Source organism: Anguilla rostrata, chromosome 4 (genome assembly GCF_018555375.3).
Source record: "Anguilla rostrata isolate EN2019 chromosome 4, ASM1855537v3, whole genome shotgun sequence".
Lineage (NCBI taxonomy): Eukaryota > Metazoa > Chordata > Actinopteri > Anguilliformes > Anguillidae > Anguilla > Anguilla rostrata.
Genome location: NC_057936.1, coordinates 65403770 through 65424089, shown reverse-complemented (window position 1 = coordinate 65424089; position 20320 = coordinate 65403770). Strand labels below are relative to the sequence as shown.

General features: G+C 48.2%; 1 protein-coding gene across 4 annotated transcripts; it reads right to left on the bottom strand.

Moving 5' to 3' along the window:
• Window positions 1-1487: 1487 nt before the first annotated feature.
• Window positions 1488-19253, bottom strand: ghrhrl (growth hormone releasing hormone receptor, like). Of its 4 annotated transcripts, none has more exons than XM_064333922.1 (13): window positions 19039-19253; window positions 13418-13526; window positions 12892-12999; window positions 12036-12127; window positions 11696-11793; window positions 11205-11337; window positions 10626-10770; window positions 8647-8707; window positions 6293-6362; window positions 5802-5893; window positions 4788-4917; window positions 2654-2695; window positions 1488-2447 (listed from the first exon to the last, which is right to left on the bottom strand). In XM_064333922.1, the coding sequence occupies exons 2-13, from the start codon at window positions 13455-13457 to the stop codon at window positions 2331-2333; spliced, it is 1128 nt and encodes a 375-aa protein (XP_064189992.1). In that variant the 5' UTR covers window positions 13458-13526; window positions 19039-19253; the 3' UTR covers window positions 1488-2330. The 4 variants fall into 4 exon arrangements, with proteins under 4 accessions (XP_064189992.1, XP_064189990.1, XP_064189988.1 ...); XM_064333920.1 differs by having other exon boundaries at window positions 13418-13523; window positions 19039-19252; XM_064333918.1 differs by lacking the exon at window positions 19039-19253 and adding an exon at window positions 18329-18539.
• Between the last annotated feature and the right edge of the window lie 1067 nt (window positions 19254-20320).

The following is a 20320-nucleotide window of genomic DNA, read 5'->3' as shown; positions in this document are numbered from 1 at the left end:
CTTGAGCGGTGTTAGCTTGCCAAAACACACTCGGCGTACCGTGGTGAAGTACCATCCCAAGTTACTCCAGCACCGAGCCAGTTTTCAAACCGCTGCACCGGTAACCAGCGGCGCCCGAAATCACAAAGCTAAAAAAACACCCCACACCGTTAAGCTCTCCCTGTCTGCAGCGGTCTGTTAATGTCTAATTACACCGGACGAGCGCCCCGAACCTCCGCTCGATTGGCCCTGCTCGGGCCCCACGCGCTGTGAAATTCAACACTGCGCACACCCGCAGTGTAACACAAAAGGCACAAACGCCAGGGCTTCAGAAAGTACCTACTGTACCGGGAGCAGCTCGCTGGCTGCAGAGATCACGGCACTAAGGGGGGGCAGTACTTTTTTTAAAGTACCCTCTTCCCCCCCCCCCCCCGTAGGCTTATCGAGATTAGAGTGAAGAGCAGAACTGCTCTGTGTGTTCACCGGACCCCCCCATCTGCCCCCCTCCCCCACCGCCCCACCCAGTACTCCCGAACCCCCCCCCCCTCATCCCTCACTCTGCTCAGCCTTCGCAAGAGGAAGCCGAGGCAAGGCGTTTCCATGGAAACGATAAATATTACAAATCTGCTTCTGAGGGGGCTTTTGAAAGAGATGCCCCGATGACAGCCGGTTACCGTGGGAACACAGAGGAGCCAGTTCCCCCCCGCAGTAACCCTGGGCCCCGCCCCCTTGGTTTTGGCACGCCCCCTGCCCCACCCTAGCCCCAGCGCTGGACCCTGAGGGACGCTGGCATTTTTTTGACAGCATATAAATGGACGACAGGGCTGCTATTTTCATTGGCCGAGGACAGCAGGTCAACGGCATCACTTCCTGAGCAGCCTCTCGCGCAATGCATCCTGGGAACGCACAAGCCTGTGCAGGCGCCAAGTCTCCAGTTTTCGGATACAGAATACGCACTCCCTGTCGCAGCTGTGCTCCCAGCGTCGAGGCTGCAGCGCAAATCACCCTCGACATTTTGATGAACGAAATTATCCCTCATACTCACAAAATAATGCGCTGCAACATGTGGGTGCAGACGACAGTTTCCCCACCTTCCATACGCCAAACCTCCATCGAACTTCCAGGATTTTTAGGGCTCTTTTTATGTAAAAAATCACAGGGGTTAGCAGTGGTTAGGTGCATAAACACTTTTAAAACGGTGGCGTCAGACTCCAGTGCCCGCTGGGGTTGTTTTTTTTGGGTTGGGTTGTTTGGGGTTTCAGCACCAAAGTGATTAATTTAAGACATTGATCGGCTAAAGAGTCCACGCACCCTTTCCCCAAAGCCGTCCTTCGAGGTTGCAGGTCTGTGACATCATTACTTGTGCTGAGAAGCCCAAAAAATCGTCACTTCCGCTGGGACTGAAATCCTGGCCCCCTGGTCGCTGGGTAATTAAGCTTCTCGCTGAAAACAATCCTACTGCACAAGTCAGCTGACGGTCCAGAACATAAACACACAGGGACCAGGGATGAGTTTACGACATTTATCACATGATTCTGCTCATAGCACATCCATATATAATATATAAATATATGCATGCAATAATCAATTTCAGACATAACACTGTCAAACAAGGGCATCAGACACATGACTAATAACTGTCACTTTATGAGATTATTACAAATATAACCATAATCAATTATTTGTCATAACTGTGCACTGTGCACTTGCTGTACATATGGTTGACCACTGCATGTGACATACCAGTTATAATTTTTCATCAAAAAAACAAGAAGAAGAAAAAAAGACTCTGCCCAGTGCAGTTTGCGAGTGCATTTTCTGACCATGGACATGAATGAATACTGCGGTGACTCACAGGGTGAGGAAGATGGCAATCGGAGCAGATCTTCAACAGCATCACACCGAGCAGAGACTGCCCCCTGGTGGGCACACCGTTGATGTGCAGGCAGAGGGGAAACTCTTAGCAACTCTGGGTCCCACACATGAGAGAGGTGTAGAGACCAGCCCCAGGTCGGCAACACCACATTGCTCGATTATTATGGGATGCAAGGAGACCACTGACCAGGGCTGGTCAATTAATAAACCTACACATCAGCGCTCACAGATTGGGCCACAGCAAAACGATTCTTACGCGATTCCAGGCTGAAGGCTCTTTACACAGAGCGCCTGTCTGCCTGCCTACATGTCACCACCCTCTTCATCTCTGTATTAGGCATGTTAACTAACGGTTAATCGATTAACGGTTAATTGTCATTAAGAAGCTTGATCAATTCATTTGATGGATTGCACGGTTAAATTTAAATACACCATTTCAATATATATTTTTTTTTTTTGGAGGGGGGGGGATTGTCTTAGAAGGGTGTGTCCATTTGGGGTGTGTCCATCTGACTCCCCTTGGCTCCTGGTGTCACCGCCCCGTAGCTGCTCTCCTGCCACCGCAGACACCTCATCCGGACCTCCGTCTGGACCTGGGGAAGCGGATCAGGACCAGAGAGCTTCCATCAGCACCCGAACCGGGTAGTCTGCGACTCCGCTCCATAAGAGACCAGCAAGAGGGTGGGCAAAGGTACCATGTATCATAGAGGCTAACCCTTTCAGGAGTACAAATGTTTTGTTTTCTTTTTTCCTGATGCAAGGCACAGGGACACAGGTGCTGCGTTTCCCCAACACTCACCTCCTTGTTGAGAAAGCAGTACAGCACTGCCACGATAAGGCCCTGGGAAGAAGGGGGTGGGGGGGGGGGAGAGAAAATCAATAGATGTTTTCAACCGATATTTTATATATCTGCAGATATTTTAGTATCTGCAGATTAAAGCTGACAGTCTGCACTTTAACCTCACATTTGTGGTTTCATTTTAAAGCCAATGTGTTACAGTAGACAGGAAATACAACAAAGACTACACGCACACACATACACATACACATACACACATAGGCAGGCAAGGAAGCCAAAGAAGACAGAACAAGAACAACACACACATCACAAAACACACAAGGCAGGCAAGCACACGCACAACACAACACACAACTACACAACACACATAGGCAGGCAAGCACACGCACACACAGACACACACACACACCACACACAGCAGTGCACAGCACACATACACAGCACACACACAACACACATGCATTTGCCAGATATAGCTACATGCCCTGGGTTCCAAATATTTCTATTCCAAATAACTGAAACCTGGTTTCATTACGTAAACATTCACTGCTGTGCTTTTCACTGCTGAAACATAATGGAGTGTAATGCGATATAAACATAATAATATATTCCATAAGGCATGAGAGATACAGTGTATGGGAGTGTGTGCTGTGCTGTTTTGATGTTTCTGTTGGAATAGGTCTCCTGAGATGTTAAGAATCTGAGATTAGTGAGAAGGAGAGAGCTGGGTGTTCATGACATCTTGTCACAAGACCCTTCCGTCAGTGAGGCACCACCGGCTCACTGCAAGGGTCGAAGATAATGAAACGCAGAAACAAGGATTTATTTTTAGCTCGCCGCTCGTTCATTTTGGGAGCCCTAAAGGAAAAAAAAAAAAAAAACAAACAACGACGACGACGAAAACAGACACGGAGTCTTAATCTGAGCGTGCTGTTAGGGATGAACATCTGAGCCGTGTTCTCGATTCCCCACTCCCCACATCTCGCTAAGCTGACAAAACTGACAGCCCGTCTCTCGCCCTAAATCCCGGTTGCAAAGATTACATTTAGAAATCGCCCTTCAGATGTGACCAATCACTGACACCGGCTCATATTGTGTCCTTTAGATGTGACCAATCACTGACACCCGCTCATATTGTGCCCTTTAGATGTGACCAATCACTGACACCCATGTATAATTTGTCCTTCAGATGTGACCAATCACTGACACCTGGGCCTCATTCACAAAATTTGCAGGATCATATTTGCTCATAAACTGTGCGTAAGAACATTTCCTGTATTTGTTCATGGCTGTTTCCTTATGGTAATAACATGAACAGGACTGTGTGTGAAATTTACAAACAGTCAGAATTCATTATCTCATACACCAGGGATGTGCACAAAAACAAAGGTCTGCATATGCGTCATGAACATTTTTTAAGAACAAAAGTAAGTAATAATTTAAGAAAAGTTGTGAATGAGGCCCACTGTGTTTTCCACAGCATCATCTGTGAACTGGGAGTTGTTTTTTGGTGGGTAAGCACTGGAAGCTGTTCTTTGGTGGGTAAGCACTGGAAGCTGTTCTTTGGTGGGTAACCATTGGAAGCTGTTCTTTGGTGGGTAACCACTGGAAGCTGTTCTTTGGTGGGTAACCACTGGAAGCTGTTCTTTGGTGGGTAACCACTGGAAGCTGTTCTTTGGTGGGTAACCACTGGAAGCTGTTCTTTGGTGGGTAACCACTGGAAGCTGTTCTTTGGTGGGTAACCACTGGAAGCTGTTCTTTGGTGGGTAACCACTGGAAGCTGTTCTTTGGGGGTAACCATGGAAGCTGTTCTTTGGTGGGTAACCACTGGAAGCTGTTCTTTGGTGGGTAACCACTGGAAGCTGTTCTTTGGTGGGTAACCACTGGAAGCTGTTCTTTGGTGGGTAACCACTGGAAGCTGTTCTTTGGTGGGTTTGGCAGTTTCAGTCAGTATTCTCGCCCTTTTCGTTCATGACCACCGCCTGTTCATGTGTATCGCACCCTGACAAAGGCAGGAAACATGCAGGAGTGCTCTTTATGCGCTCAGAGCAGACAGATACCAGGCCGAACAGCGACGCTCGCCTCATTGGATGACCTGGCGGACCGAGCCGGGGGGGGGAACCCCTGGGCTTACCTGGAAGGACCCGAAGCAGAGCTCGACGTAGAGCCGCACGTCCACCTGCACGTGGTCCGGCAGGAAGCTGAACACCATGTAGTGCGTCCCGAACAGCGGAATCAGCAGAAGAGTGGCCCTGGCCAATCGCCTTGCACCAAACACAGGAAAAAGAGAAGCTCAGCCAATCACAGGGGAGGGAGAGTTCAGCCAAATGACAGGCGAGGGAGAGTTCAGCCAATTACAGCAGAGGGAGAAACTCCGGGTTCATTTCAATCGGTCTTCATGTGACCCGGAATCCGACCGAGGTCCACCATCTTTGAAGACCTCCGAATTCATTAAATGCTCCTTCTGGAGGAGCGAGGAGCAAGGAGGCTCCCAAAGGAGGCTTCAGCGAGGACCCAACACGAGTGAAGCCGTAGCGGAAGTCATTTTCTTGAGCGCGTGACGTATAAATGCTCCACCTGTGGATCCGCCTCTCCACATCTGCCACGTGCGTAACTGGCGAGGCTTCAGACCGGCGCCTGACTGAGCAAGGACGTTCCGTGTGCCTGACACACGCTACCTTGACTCCTCCGCCCTCGGGTGGAGGTAAGGAGCGAGGAAAAGATGCAAGGATCTCACCTGTATAGAACTACTATAGCTACACACTGATCTCACCTGTACAGAACTACTATAGCTACACACTGATCTCACCTGTACATAACTACTATAGCTACACACTGATCTCATCTGTACATAACTACTATAGCTACACACTGATCTCACCTGTACATAACTACTATAGCTACACACTGATCTCACCTGTACATAACTACTATAGCTACACACTGATCTTACCTGCACAGAACTACTATAGCTACACACTGATCTCAAACTGATCCTGTTATTGAATCAGATAACACAGTTCACCTGTAGTGTGTGATGTTATTGAATCAGATAACACAGTTCACCTGTAGTGTGTGATGTTATTGAATCAGATAACACAGTTCACCTGTAGTGTGTGATGTTATTGAATCAGATAACACAGTTCACCTGTAGTGTGAAGAGTTGTTGAAGTGAATCAGACGTGGGTTCAGTTTCTGTCCCAGGATTCTGATTATGTTCAGGAACAGGACAAAGTTTACCTGTTAAAGATGAAGGCAGAGACCATTACACAACCACACAAACAGGCACACTTGCACAACCACACAAACAGGCACACTTACACAACCACACAAACAGGCACACTTACACAACCACAAAAGGGCACACTTACACAACCACACAAACAGGCACGTTTACACAACCACACAAACAGGCACACTTACACAACCACACAAATGGACATCAGGCATTACTAAAAGCGGTCATACCTAATGGCTCATTCTGGCATTAATAAGTACACTTTCCAGGAAATCTTCCCTGGCTGCCTCAGCACTAACACTCGGTGTGGGCGAAATGGCGCACACACACATAAAAACAGGCCATAGGTGACCTTGGGCGTTTGAGGGCAGGTACTCACAGACAGCCCACAGGTGACTCACCCCAATAGACACAACGATGGGTCCTTTTATGATCCACCAATATGGAGAGTCTTCATTAACGTCCCAACACCTGAGGAACACGCAGCTGATTAGCTCAAGCGAAATGCCCTCGGGTGGGAGTCTAAGTGGAACACTCTGCAGGGCTCTGATTGGCCGTCTCGGAGTGAGCGGTTCGTCTTCTGCTGGCTGATCATGGAGCGAAGCCCACGGGATTGATTAACCACCGCGTGCGGCTCGGCAGCCAACAGACGCAAGAGGATAAAATCCGCGGCACGCCGTGAGAGATGGGGAAGGGGTCTCTCTTCGCCTCCTCTGGGGGGCTATGTCAGGATGGAGCTCTCAAAGGGGAGGGTAGACCTGGGCTTTGGTTGGGCTTGGTTTGAAGGGTGGACCTGGGCTTTGGTTGGGCTTGGTTTGAAGGGTGGATCTGGGCTGGTTGGGCTTGGTTTGAAGGGTGGATCTGGGCTGGGTTGGGCTTGGTTTGAAGGGTGGATCTGGGCTGGGTTGGGCTTGGTTTGAAGGGTGGATCTGGGCTGGGTTGGGGGTTGGTTTGACGGGTGGATCTGGGCTGGGTTGGGGGTTGGTTTGACGGGTGGATCTGGGCTGGGTTGGGCTTGGTTTGAAGGGTGGATCTGGGCTGGGTTGGGCATGCGCATTATTATGGAGCTGGACCCCTCCTTTGTTGCTGTAACAGCCTCCAGTCTTCTAGAAGGCTTTCCAGTAAATTTTGGAACATGGCTGTGGAGAGATTCGCTTCCACTCAGCCACAAGAGCATTTGTGAGGTTTGGGCGCCGATGTCGGGCATAAGAACTGGCTCACAGTCGACATTCCAATTCGTCCCAAAGGGTGTATTAGAGGTCAGGGCTCTGTGCAGGCCAGTCAAGTTCTTCCCCACCAAACTCAGCGAACCATTTCTTTATGGACCTCGCTTTGTGCACAGGGGCATTGGCATGCCGAAGCAGGAAAGGGTCATTATGTGCTGTAGCACTACGATTTCCCTTCACTGGAACAAAGGGGCCTAACACTGATCCTTTTAATCAAAGAGGACTCCACCTATATTACTGCCTTCATATGGCGTCCGTGGTCCTTACTGTAATATGAACAGAAAACTATATGATGAACACATTAAGATTCAGCAAAGCTAAACAAACACTTCCTAATGACAGAAACTAAACTACAATACCCAATAATGGATTTATTTCACACTTGCCGGTGACAATGAAAAAACAAGCACCGCAGTATGGGAAATTGAGGCAAAAGGCGAGATGTAATGGATCGCTCTCCGTCTTGAGTAAAACTCAGCGTAAAACTGATGTCACAGCATCGTAAAGAGCGATACATTCCGGACAAGCAACGCATTTTTACACCGGTTTCACAGTTCAATTCCTTGATGACGTTCATTCGCAAAGGAAAAAAAAAAAAAAAGACTTAGATCGAGCACAAGAGATACAAGCTGCTCTTGAAATTGGGTTTATTGATTTTTTGTGATGGGCAGAAAATACAAAATGTTTTTGGGTTCAAGAGGACGTTAATGAGCTTTGACTGAGCCGTGCATCGATCTGAGAGGCCCGTGAGATTCTTCAGCCATTTCACGTCTTAGTCCCTTAGGCAAGGGGCAATTGTATGTGCAATTCAGCCAGGAGCTGACACTCAGTGACTATTATCCAAAGATCTATAAAATGAGTGTGTCAAGAATAGCTAGACAAGATTTTTTTTCAAGAATTGGTGTCCAGTTAGACATTAACCCTGAGGTAGTGTAGGGCTTTTTGGAATGGTTTTTTTTTCCCGCCAAAAAAGTCCCAAGTCAGTGTTCTAGAACCCCGTTGTTTTCAGTTATCATTAGTGACTGTTACATCAGCATTAGAATGTTCACTTAAGAACAATCTAATAACATTTCTGTGATCTTACACCATAAAGGGTTAAAACAATATTGAATTAAAAATAATAAAGAACTGGTTATAATTCAAAGACTGCCTTTCTGGTTGGAAGGAAAACCAACAGCATCTGCTAAACATTGTAATATCATACATAAGCCCCCAGTCCATTTGACATGATCGAAGAACATCGAGGAGCATCAATGCAATTTCCAGTGAGCAAAAGCTGGAATCTACACGTCCAGGGGAGTGAATATTTGGTTGAGAGATGTTTTGACATAAACGACTAGGTTAACCTCACTACAGCTCAAGTTCTACCCAGATATAGCCAGGCTACATCATAGCTGGCTTGAAAACTTTCACTTTTCAACCAAATGTAGCTGGATTTTCACCAAAACACCAAGACAGCGTTTCAACGACTTCGCCGAGCTTTCACCACAAAAATATTCACTAGGTGCTGCTACTGTAACTCCACTCACTCTGTGTCTTCAAAATAAACCCTGGTCACAATCCACAGGATGGTGAAAACTACAGGAACCCCTAGTGGGACAAAAAGAGAGAAATATTTGTAAAATCAATAATGAAAAAAAACAACAAAAAAATATATACAACTTCATCGGACTTGATCACCTAGCTGTTGTTTAAAATAAAGAAAAATTGAAAAAATAAATAAATTATGAAAGAGACTGAGTTGGAAAATTCACAGCAGGGAATTAAAACAACAAAGGGCAAAGTAGAACAAATAAAAAAATGGCAATCAAATCAAAAAAAGCCATGGGAAATAGCACTGCCACATTTAAATGTTTAATTGTTTTTTAATTAAAGTTCATTCAATTGCATCCAAGTTATTATTTGGTTTCCCCCCACACCAACCCCCAGCCCCCCCGCCCCCCACCCACCAAGGGAATTGGGTTTCAATTTCCATTTGGAGTGAGCACAGGACAGTATTTGCTTTTCTTACTTCAATAGCGATCTGAGATACTACACGCCTTGCTTGTGAATAACACATAATTCATTGCTTATTGAGTCAAAGCCAACGCCTGCTGCTCTGCTGCAATCAGGACATGTTGCCGACTGATTAACAGAGGACACAGTGACAGTGGGAAGCGTGGGGCCTGAGAGAGAGAGGGGGAGAGAGACAGAGAGAGAGAGAGAAAGAGAGGGACAGAGAGAGAGAGAGAGAGAGAGAGAGAGAAAGAGAGGGACAGAGAGAGAGAGGGAGAGAGAGAGAGGGACAGAGAGAAAGAGAGGGACAGAGAGAGGGAGAGAGAGAGAGAGGGACAGAGGGAGAGAGGGAGAGAGAGAGAGGGACAGAGAGAAAGAGAGGGACAGAGAGAGGGAGAGAGAGCGAGAGAGGGACAGAGGGAGAGAGAGGCGGTGATGCTGTCCGTTCAGCACCGCTGCTGTTTCAGTCATGAGGGAGGCCTGCAGGACCACAGAGAGCACCACACACAGGCAGGTGTGGGGACAGTCAATGTTCATTTAATCGCTGGTGCTGACAAAACATGCCAGAACATGCCCAGACGGGCTTCTATAGACTGAGAGAGACCTTTGACTCCCTTTTCTCTTACAGTTAAAGGAGACACAGAATTTTTTGAGACCGTATATCCTTTGAGACCTTCATATAGACTTTTTTTTATTGTTTGGCCACCATGTGAGCCCTACGTTGCATCTTCTTGAAAAAGAAAAATGTGAAAAGGTTTGATTGTTTTGTTTGTTTCTCAGTGCCAGTTGTCATTTTTTTTCTGTTGTCAACTTGTAAATGCCTTTCCTTTGTTTCCCTATAAGAGACTAATACATGGTGGATGGCCGACCTTTTCATAATCGTGTCTATGAAATACTTCACTCGGCCCGGTTAGCTGCTGTATATCTGTGTTACACTCTTTGATGTTTTCAGTCTGGTAGCCTGATTTATATTGTGCCAGGTCGGCTCTGGGTGCTAAGAGGCCACTCAGCGAATGTCCCGGGTGAAGTGGAGCGAAGCAGCAGCGCTCGAGAGGCACTCCAGCCGTTCGGAGATATGCAAAAAATACGTGGCGGAGGTTTACAGCAAATCAAGCACCCCCCCCGCCCCCCTTCCACCATGGAAGATGATTCCTGGGACATTAAACCCCTCCCCCTCTCCTGGCAAACAACCCGTTCAGCCGGTTCAGTCCGTTCCGTGGATAAGCATTCTGACATTTCTTTGAAAGCACCATTTCTGACAAAAATGTCAGATAGAGCCCTGTGATTTCCATGTCTTTAACATTCGAACCAAGGCCATGTGGAGTGTGTTGTGTTCCATGTTCCATGTACCGAGTGCAGTATTCTGGGCGTTGTGTTCCATGTTCCATGTTTTATGTACTGCACCCTGTATTCTGTGTGCTGTGTTCCATGTTTCATGTTCCAAGCTCCATTCACCATGCGGCATTTTGCCATGTTCCATGTTCCGTGTGCTGCGTGTCGTGTGGTGACTCACCCCAGCCCAGCAGGACGAACGAGCACAGGAAGTGGTGGAGGGAGGAGAGCAGGAGGGTGTTGAGGTACAGCCCCTCCACCAGGAGCCAGAAGAAGTTGGTCATGACGCAGTAGTGGCAGAACACCACCGAGGCCTTGCACGCGACCTGGACACACGGCATAGCCCAACTACATTCACCAGAACCGGAACCAGCACGAGAACCAGAACAAACACCACAACATACAGCAAAAAGAGCGCAGCCTACTTACAGTAGAGTGTAGTGTACTTACAGAGTAGAGAGTGCAGTGAGATTACAGTGTATAGAGTACAGTGTACTTACATTAGAATTCTGTGTACTTACAGAGTAGAGAGTGCAGTGTACTTACTGTTGAAAGTGCGCAGTGCAGTGTACTTAATGTTGAAAGCGTGCAGTGTGCTTACAGTAGAGTGCAGTGTACTTACAGTTGAAAGCGTGCAGTGTACTTACAGCAGAGTGCAGTGTACTTACTGTTGAAAGCGTGCAGTGTGCTTACAGTAGAGTGCAGTGTACTTACTGTTGATACCGTGCAGTGTACTTACAGTAGAGAGCAGTGTACTTACTGTTGAAAGCGTGCAGTGGTCGATGTCATCGCTGGCGAAAAGGGCAGCATCCTTTATGAGCACGGCTACAGCCTTCAGGATGAAGGAGAGGAAGAGCTGGACGTGTATGTGATTACGAGCACAACGGAGCCTCCTGCAAAAACACAGCACCCTGTCCATAAAAACAACCCAGCACCCTGTCCATAAACACAACCCAGCATCCTGTCCTTAAACACAACCCAGTGCACTGTCCATAAAAACAACCCAGCACCCGGTCCATAAAAACAACCAAGCACCCGGTCCATAAACACAACCCAGCACCCTGTCCTTAAACACAACCCACCGCCTAGTGTGTGTTTGAATACCGTAAAGGTGCACAGGTCTCCATCCGCAGCAAAATACGTCTTTTATCTGACCATGTGTTTTATTGGACAGGATGGTAAGGGGGTATAACCAGGTAAAAAGGCGGGGCTGGGGTCACAGCTCGAGTTGGGGAAATCCAGTGCCCTCACCTGAAACGCAGCAGGATGGCCACGGCTATGACAAGCGCCACCAGGGAGGTGCTGTACCCCACCGTGTAAATCCTCTTCACTGTGGTGAAGTAGGACTCCTTTGGAAACATCATAAAATCATTTATCTACAAAAAGCTACATAAACAGACATAACATAACACAGCATAGCATGACATAGTATAGCACAACACAGCATAGCATAGCACAGGATAGCACAGCATAACATAACATAATTCAGTACCATTTCAAACCCTTCCATGCCAAAGATGGCGTCTCACCCTAGCTCCTGACATCACTTCCTCCCACCCCATTTCCCACCGACTCCCAGAATGCCCCTCACCTCTGGGATCTGGTCCTCCACGCTGCAGGCGATGTAATAAGGAGGGTGTGGCCCGGACCAGCCAGCCTCCGTGCAGTTTCGGCTCACTGCCCCTGCAGACACGGAACGGTCCCGTTAAAAACCTGCCCCGGGACCCCAACACTGACCCAACGCCGTCCCACCCCGGGACCCCAACGCTGACCCAACGCAGTCCCACCCCGGGACCCCAACGCTGACCCAACGCAGTCCCACCCCGGGACCCCAACGCTGACCCAACGCTGACCCAACGCAGTCCCACCCCGGGACCCCAACGCTGACCCAACGCAGTCCCACCCCGGGACCCCAACGCTGACCCAACGCAGTCCCACCCCGGGACCCCAACGCTGACCCAACGCTGACCCAACGCAGTCCCACCCCGGGACCCCAACGCTGACCCAACGCAGTCCCACCCCGGGACCCCAACGCTGACCCAACACAGTCCCACCCCGGGACCCCAACGCTGACCCAATGCAGTCCCAACCCGGCACCCCAACGCTGACCCAACACAGTCCCACCCCGGGACCCCAACGCTGACCCAACGCAGTCCCACCGCTGACCCAACACAGACTCCTCAGCGTAATGTCCAAACCGAGCGGAGTAGTGCGCGCCTTTGTGTATTTATGAACGGGTTTCAGCCCCTTTGGATATGTAGCAGGCAATTAACCGCTAACGATCGCTAACGAATGCTAACAATAATAATAATAACATTTATAATAATTTGCATTGATGTAGTTTAATATAGAGTCTCTTTTTGGATGATTCAGTGCACTCACAGCTAGGGGAAATTGCCCCCCCCCCGGTCCTGCAGGCTCACCCTTCACAGGTGTGCTGTCCTTACCTGTGCTGTTGTGGAAATAGGAGAAGACCAGGGGGCAGGGAGTGTGGACGATCTGGCCAATCACGGCGCTCGGCCAGCATGCGACGGAGTCCCACAGTGGGGGGCAACCTGCGTGGGTAAAACGCAATGTAGTGACCCCCCCCAAAAACAAAACAACCAGCTGAACCTCTAGAAAAACCAAAAACTCCCCACTGAACCCCCAAAAACCCACTGGACCCACCAAGCACAACAAACTATCGGTAGAACTATCTGTAAACCAGTAACTCATCCTGTGGTTATATATGTGAGTGAGATTTTCATCCTGTGGTTATATCTGTGAGTGAGATTTTCATCCTGTGGTTATATCTGTGAGTGAGATTTTCATCCTGAGGTTATATCTGTGAGTGAGATTTTCATCCTGTGGTCATATCTGTGAGTGAGATTTTCATCCTGTGGTTATATCTGTGAGTGAGATTTCAATCCTGTGGTTATATCTGTGAGTGAGATTTTAATCCTGTGGTTATATCTGTGAGTGTAAAGGCTGCACCTGCAGTGCTGACATTCTCATGCCTCCATATCTCCCTCATACACCGTCGCTTCTCTTTCTCCAGATGGAAGATGTATTCACACTCCGGATGCAGACCTGACCAGACCTGCTGAGAAATAACAACAGAAAAAAGAAAAAACAGCCGACGCAGATCTGAAGAATAAAAAATAAATTTAAAAAAAATCACTGAAACCAAACTTTCAGAACGGTTTCTTTTTCATTCAAAGATCAGCTGGAACCCAAAAGTTTTCGTAATGCACTTCAAGATGTAGCAATCACCAGGCTTCACCACCGACGCCAGAATTTAGAGGTCAGTTATAACGTGCACACAAATCTGGAGAGGGCCGTTCACAACGTAACATTAAGCGCAAGCTTTCCCCCGGGGTGAAATGAGGACCTTTCCGCTGAATTATAAAAGCGCTTTTGTCGGTTGGTGAATCATGATGATACCTTTGTGTTTTACAGTTCCGGCAGCACGAAGAGCAGAGGAGAAAGAAAAAAAAACGAGAGATTATATTAAAGAAAAGAAGAGAAAAGTACCTTCAGAATAATGATTAGCTGCAGTAGCCTCACCGTCACTGGCACACACTGTGCAGGACCAACCGGGAGTCAACGTCCGTCCATCTGTCCGTCTGTCTGTCCCGTTTCTGCAACTGCCTGTCTGTCACTCTGCCTGCTTGTCTGTGAGACCCAATTGTCTCTGTGTCCTATACGCCCACCTGTCTGCCTGTCAGTCTTTGGCTGTATGTGCCTGTCTGTCTGTCTGGGCCTGCCTGTCTGTCTGTGTCTGTCAGTCTGTGCCTGTCTGTGTCTCTATGTCTGTCTGTCTGGGCCTGCCTGTCTGTCTGTCTGTCTATTTGACAGTGCCTGTCTGTCTGTCAGAGCCTGTCTGCCTGTGTCGGTCTGTCTGTCTGTGCCTGTCTGTCTGTCAGAGCCTGTCTGCCTGTGTCTGTCTGTGTGTCTGTGTCTGTCTGTCTGCCTGTGTGTCTGTGTCTGTGCCTGTCTGTCAGAGCCTGTCTGCCTGTGTCTGTCTGTGCCTGTCTGTCTGTCAGAGCCTGTCTGCCTGTGTCTGTCTGTGTGTCTGTGTGTCTGTGTGTCTGTTTTTGAAAAGCTTCAGCTCACAGACAGCTGTGCCGACGCTGTGCCGCCGCTGGGCCGGCAGCGGACCGGGCGATCTGCCCGCTGGCGGGGTGGAGCGGCGAGTTCGTGCTCCGCACTGGTGGATCTCGTCTGGCTGCTAATTGCCTTCAGCTAATAACCGAGGCTGAAAAGGACGTCATTATAAGTGCATTAAGGCCGGGGCACGACTCAGCGTCCGCCCCCGACCCCCCGACACTCATCATCTCATTGAGCAAAAAGGGAACGCAAATAAACAAACAGAGAGATGGATAAGTAACGCTCCTCTCTTTGCGCGGTCCCGGGGTCCGCGCGGCCGGATCTTTCAGCGGGGCCCGTGAGGAGGCAGAGGGGCGGAGTGTTTGTGGAGCGGAAGAACCGCCAACAGCCTTAAAGGGCGTCATTAAAACCTGCCGAGAGGCAGGCGCTTCCTGCAGACGAGCCAATTTCATTTCAGAAAAATGTCTGTAATGAAGCTGCTGGATGTCTCTCTCTCTCTCTCTCTTTCCGCTCTCTCTCTCTCTCTTTCCTCTCTCTCTCTCTCTCTCTCTCTAAATGATGTTAACACACAGCATAGGCATCATTTTCCATTTAATTTGCTCATCTTAAATGAAGAATGAATAACACTAAACGTATTTTATTTTCAGGAATAACACTTTCCAGTACCTTCCATTAAGTGTCGCTGCTTTTATTAGGTCATTTAAGAGTGGGTGTCATGTTTCATTTATTTTTTCTGCCTCCATCAAAGATGATTTTTTAAAAAAAAGTCTGTTCATGACAAACAAAAAAAGACAAAATGTTTGCGTTTCATACTATGTATAATAAACCCATCTCGATGACCTGATGACCCTGTCTTTTAAGCCTGTTTTCGAAATGTTTTTTTCCCCATCTGTTTTATCTCAAATATTTTTTTTTTAATGTGTATTGCTGTGAAGCACTTTGTAATTTTTATTTAAATAACTGTGATATAAAGTTGAATTATTTTTATCGGGCCCAGGGACTGCAGCTGAAAATTAACAAGCTGGCCAATATCAATTAATGTGCTCAGGCCCTGTAATAACATTCCGGTAAATGTCCTAAAGAAAACTTCCTTGCACCATGGGGGGGGGGGGCGGGGCATGTCACCCCCAATATGCTCATGTGGAGACTGGGTAGTATGCTGGAGAGGGCTCACGTTTGGCCCTAAGAGACGATCCACTCGTCTCCCAGGCATTGCTGATACTAATACAACTGGAATTTCGTTTTATCCCCCCCCCCATTTGATCTGATTTGATTCAAAGAGTCCACAATCCTGCAGCTCGAAATCTTGAACGTGCGTGTGTGTGTGTGCGTGTGTATGTGTGTGTGTGTGTGTGTGTGTGTGTGTGTGGGGGGGGGGGGGGGGGGTGGTAGTAGGGGCGCGTGGCGAGGCGACGTCGCGAGGCAGGAATGTTCTGCGCGTTAGACGATGCACCAGAGTGAGTTAAGCTGGGCGTTTAGACGACGCAGCAAGCCAGACAGACGAGGACTCAGAGCCCTGGGGCGAATTACAGCACTCCGACCCACACCCAGAACCCACACCCAGACCCAGCACTCCGACCCAGCACCCAGCACCCAGACCCAGCACCCAGCACCACCAGCACCCAGAACCCAACACCCAGAACCCAGCACTCCACCCAGCACCCAGACCCACACCCAGAACCCAGCACTCCGACCCAGCACCCAGAACCCAGCACCCAGCACCCAGCACTCCGACCCAGCACCCAGCACCCAGCACTCCGACCCAGCACCCAGAACCCAACACCCAGAACCCAGCACTCCGACCCAGCACCCAGAACCCAGCACCCCGACCCAGCACCCAGCACTCCGACCCAGCACCCAGCACCCAGAACCCAGCACCCCGCACTCCGACCCAGCACCCAGAACCCAGCACTCCGACCCAGCACCCAGCACCCAGCACTCCGACCCAGCACCCAGCACCCAACACCCAGAACCCAGCACCCAGAACCCAGCGCCCAGCATGCAGCCGCACGGACCGCACAGCAGACTGCCACACTGAGCTCAGAGTGAGCTTTTAGCATGACTTAAAAACCCATTATCCCCGGTGCAGTTCAAGAACACTGCCACCCCCCCCTTCCCCCCCCCCCCCCCCCACACACCTCACTGCACCACTCATTACTCTCTCTCCCTCTCTCTTTATAATTTTCACTGACAGGCAGGCAGACAGACAAACAAGCAGGCAGAATCGTCAACGTGTGTCTTTAATTTTGACTTAATCTTGACTATAGCGATAAACGCAAATGGATTTCCCTCGTTTCGACGTTGGCTAAATTCGGACAGGAGAGGGGGAGTAACGCCCTTAATTTAGTCGTGTGTTAAAGGCAGGGACAAGCTCTGGACGGTTTAAACTCTGGCCCGTTTACTTACTCTGAAACGTAGCAGCCCGATCCCTGTCAGGACTCAATATCACACTCATTCCAGGGCAGCTAACGTCGAGCAGACACCGAGACACTGACACGGACACCCCAGTCCTCCGCGGAAGTATACGAATCGCACATAATCACACAACACTTGAGCTTCAGGGAGAAGAAGGGCCAAGGCCTCTGTCTTCAGCACCTTCTGCTACTGACATACATTTATGCATTACCACCATGAATATACTTTTATGAACAAGAGGGTTTAGGAATAATTATTTGTATAACCAAAAAAAAAAAAAAGAAAGAAAAAGCTGGTCGATCGGGTGCCTCCTGTGGACTGCATCTGTGGAAAGAAGCAGCTGGTGGCACACCACGGGTGTGCATAGACATTTTGAGGGGCTGGGGCTCAAGATAAAGCGCCCCCCCCCCCCACCCCATTATGACATTGTATGAAAACTCACTCCCTCACACATGCAGACACACAGACTCATGCACACCATGTACCTGGATAACAACAGCAATAATAATCATCATCATCATCATAATTATATTTGGTCCAGAGGGGCATTTCAGCCAAGGAGGACAAAGGGGCAGTGGCCGAGCCCTGTAGCCCCCCCCCCCCCCCACCCCACCCCACCCCACCCCAGCGCTTCCTGTAGTCCAAAAAGCACTCCGCAGCTTCAGCTACTCCGGACCCAGTGTAACACGGAATTATAACTGGAGAGAGGGACGCATTATCCAGCCAAGCCAAGAGCAGCACGCGCTGCTTTTCCAAATAACACACACATTTTTGGTGATCACACACACGCACACGCACACACGAACACACGCACACACTCACACTCACAAACACACGCATACACACACGCGCACACACACACACAGCAGGAGAGCCTTATACTCCTTCTACATATTGCCAGAGTGGTGTAAAGCCAAAGTAGTTAGATGAGTAGCTTACTAGATAAATTAAGCTGCCCACACAGTACTTCCTGCTAATTATTATTATTTCCCAATAAAATTATTAAGTCCTTTTTAAAAAAATATACTTCTGCTAAGAACATTCACACACACATATATATATATATATATATAAAACCACGGTGGTGAATTATGCACTAATTGCAGATTTTATCCTTAATGATGTACATACTTTTATAAAATATTCCCGCAGGTTACTCCTGCGCAGTTCATTAATTTTAATTTAAAATAACAAGCACCGCACTGAACTAGTTTCTTCAAACTGGGAGAATCCCCGCTGACACCAAACACGAGCTCCTTACGGAACACGCGCAGCTTTAAAACATTTTTTTAAAATCTATTTAAAGTTACCGCAGCATCGCTTTGTCGTTGGAGTATTACTGCCGTGACCCGCAACGAACGCAGCCGGTGGAATACTTACGGGCAAAGCCACGGATGCCACGCAAATAAGCATGTGGAAAAAGACGCGCATCTTCAGAGCGAATTAAACTATCAGCGGCCGGTGGCTCCCCGTCCAATGCGACCAAACCAACTGCTCTTTTTAAATCTGTTCGGCGGTCTTCTCTGAAGGGTAAGTGCCCAATCGACAGGTATGTTCTTGCATCCAATCGCGGCTCACTTCAATGCAATTCTCTCACCGCCGTGATTTGCATGATACGGACGGGACCACGTGACGTAGTGCGGGGCTGTCTTTTTAGAACCATGCATTTGTGCAAGTTCAAAAAATTGTGTACAACGCAGTTGTATTTATTTATTTAATTTCCCCCCCTTTCGTTTGTCAACAAAGTTCCTTTGTAATTCTTCCTTTGTAAAGCTCGTTCGTGGCACGCTGGTAGGCGCTTACCCGCGGCGGTGTACAGAACGTCGACACGTTCCACAACTATTTGGCTAGGCTATTACTGAATCCACACAGGGTCAGGGCACAACAGCTGTTTCTTGTTCGGGATTGCAATATGAGACATGCTGGTAAATGGTATAGTTCCACAAGTACAGATGCACTTTTTTTTCCTTGCTGTAAAAGCAACACCGAGCAAAGACGCACGCATCTGAAAAATCGCGTTTCCACGCGCCCGGGGATAAGAAGCGGCTGCGTGTTTAGCCATTTTCATACATTCGGGGAAAACACGCTACCTGGAGTGTTCTGCCTTTCCCGCGTTTTCCCAATTCTTGGAAGATGGTGGGCAGCAGAAGTCTAACTTGCACGTTCAGTCATGCACTCTTCGATATTTTAACGTGATACTGTAACTAAAAGGTGTTTAATTAGAAGAAATCCTCCCGCACCAAATTAAACCAAATGATCATAAAGTGACGCTAATCCCGCACACAAGTAGCCAAATCATTCAACAGTTTAGTCAAAATGAAAATGGTCAATTAAATGTCAGTTAAACGTTAAATAGATCATTAAAATCACATGGGCATACAGGGAACCACGGTGCTGAACGTTAATTGTCATGTCCCGCCGCACACTGAAACCCAGCGCGCGAGAGGAACATTTAATGTCGGTGCCTCCCCTTCCGTTTTCCAACGGCAGCATAATCTCCTAATCCCCGTTTACCTCGCGCTCCGCCTCGGTCTCGCGCGCTCACCGCGTGCCAGGCACGCCACCGGACCAAAAGAGGTGCGTTGAGAAGGAAAAACAACAACGGGGATGGGGAGGGGGTGGTTGCCATGGCAGCCCTGGGATTTGGGCTACACATGTCCCACTGTGCAACATACAGTAAAGTACAGTGAAATGCACGCACACACACACAGTGTTTGACTGATACTACACAACTACACAAATTCACTGCACAACATTAAACATGGTTCTAATAGTGTTTATTTCATAATCATAAAGCATAATATATCAGAGATCCATACTCTCAAAAAGCGTTTGTTGGCCTGTCACCAAATGGGAACCCCTTTCAGTTCTTCATGGAACCCTCTGCGGCAGGTGTGAAAAGTGCGAAAAAGATCCCAGACTGAACCATTCTGCCTGACAAAGTACCCACAAACTGGACAGGATTCCACTATGTTGACACAGAGCCTTCTGGAACCCTTCCTTCTGTCAGCGCAAGAACTTTGAACTGAAAAACAACAACTAGCAAGCAGCACACCATCATCAATACCATTTATTCCGCGGTAAAATCAAAGCCTTTACATTTTACTTCATGGCTTAAATTTCATGTTCATAATCACCATACATAACCATGAAAACATCTAATAAAATCAGAGAATACATATTTCCATCCAGTCCTTCCAGGCCCACCCCTCAATGTGTCAAGTGAAATCGAAACTCTTAGAAAGTTTTATTAAAAATCTTATCAGTCTTGCTTGAACAAGTCTCTTCAATATGCCGTTACAAAATTCAATGATGTGTGAGTTTTTATAAAATACAAAATATAGAAGTATTTTATAAATATATAATTTTCCA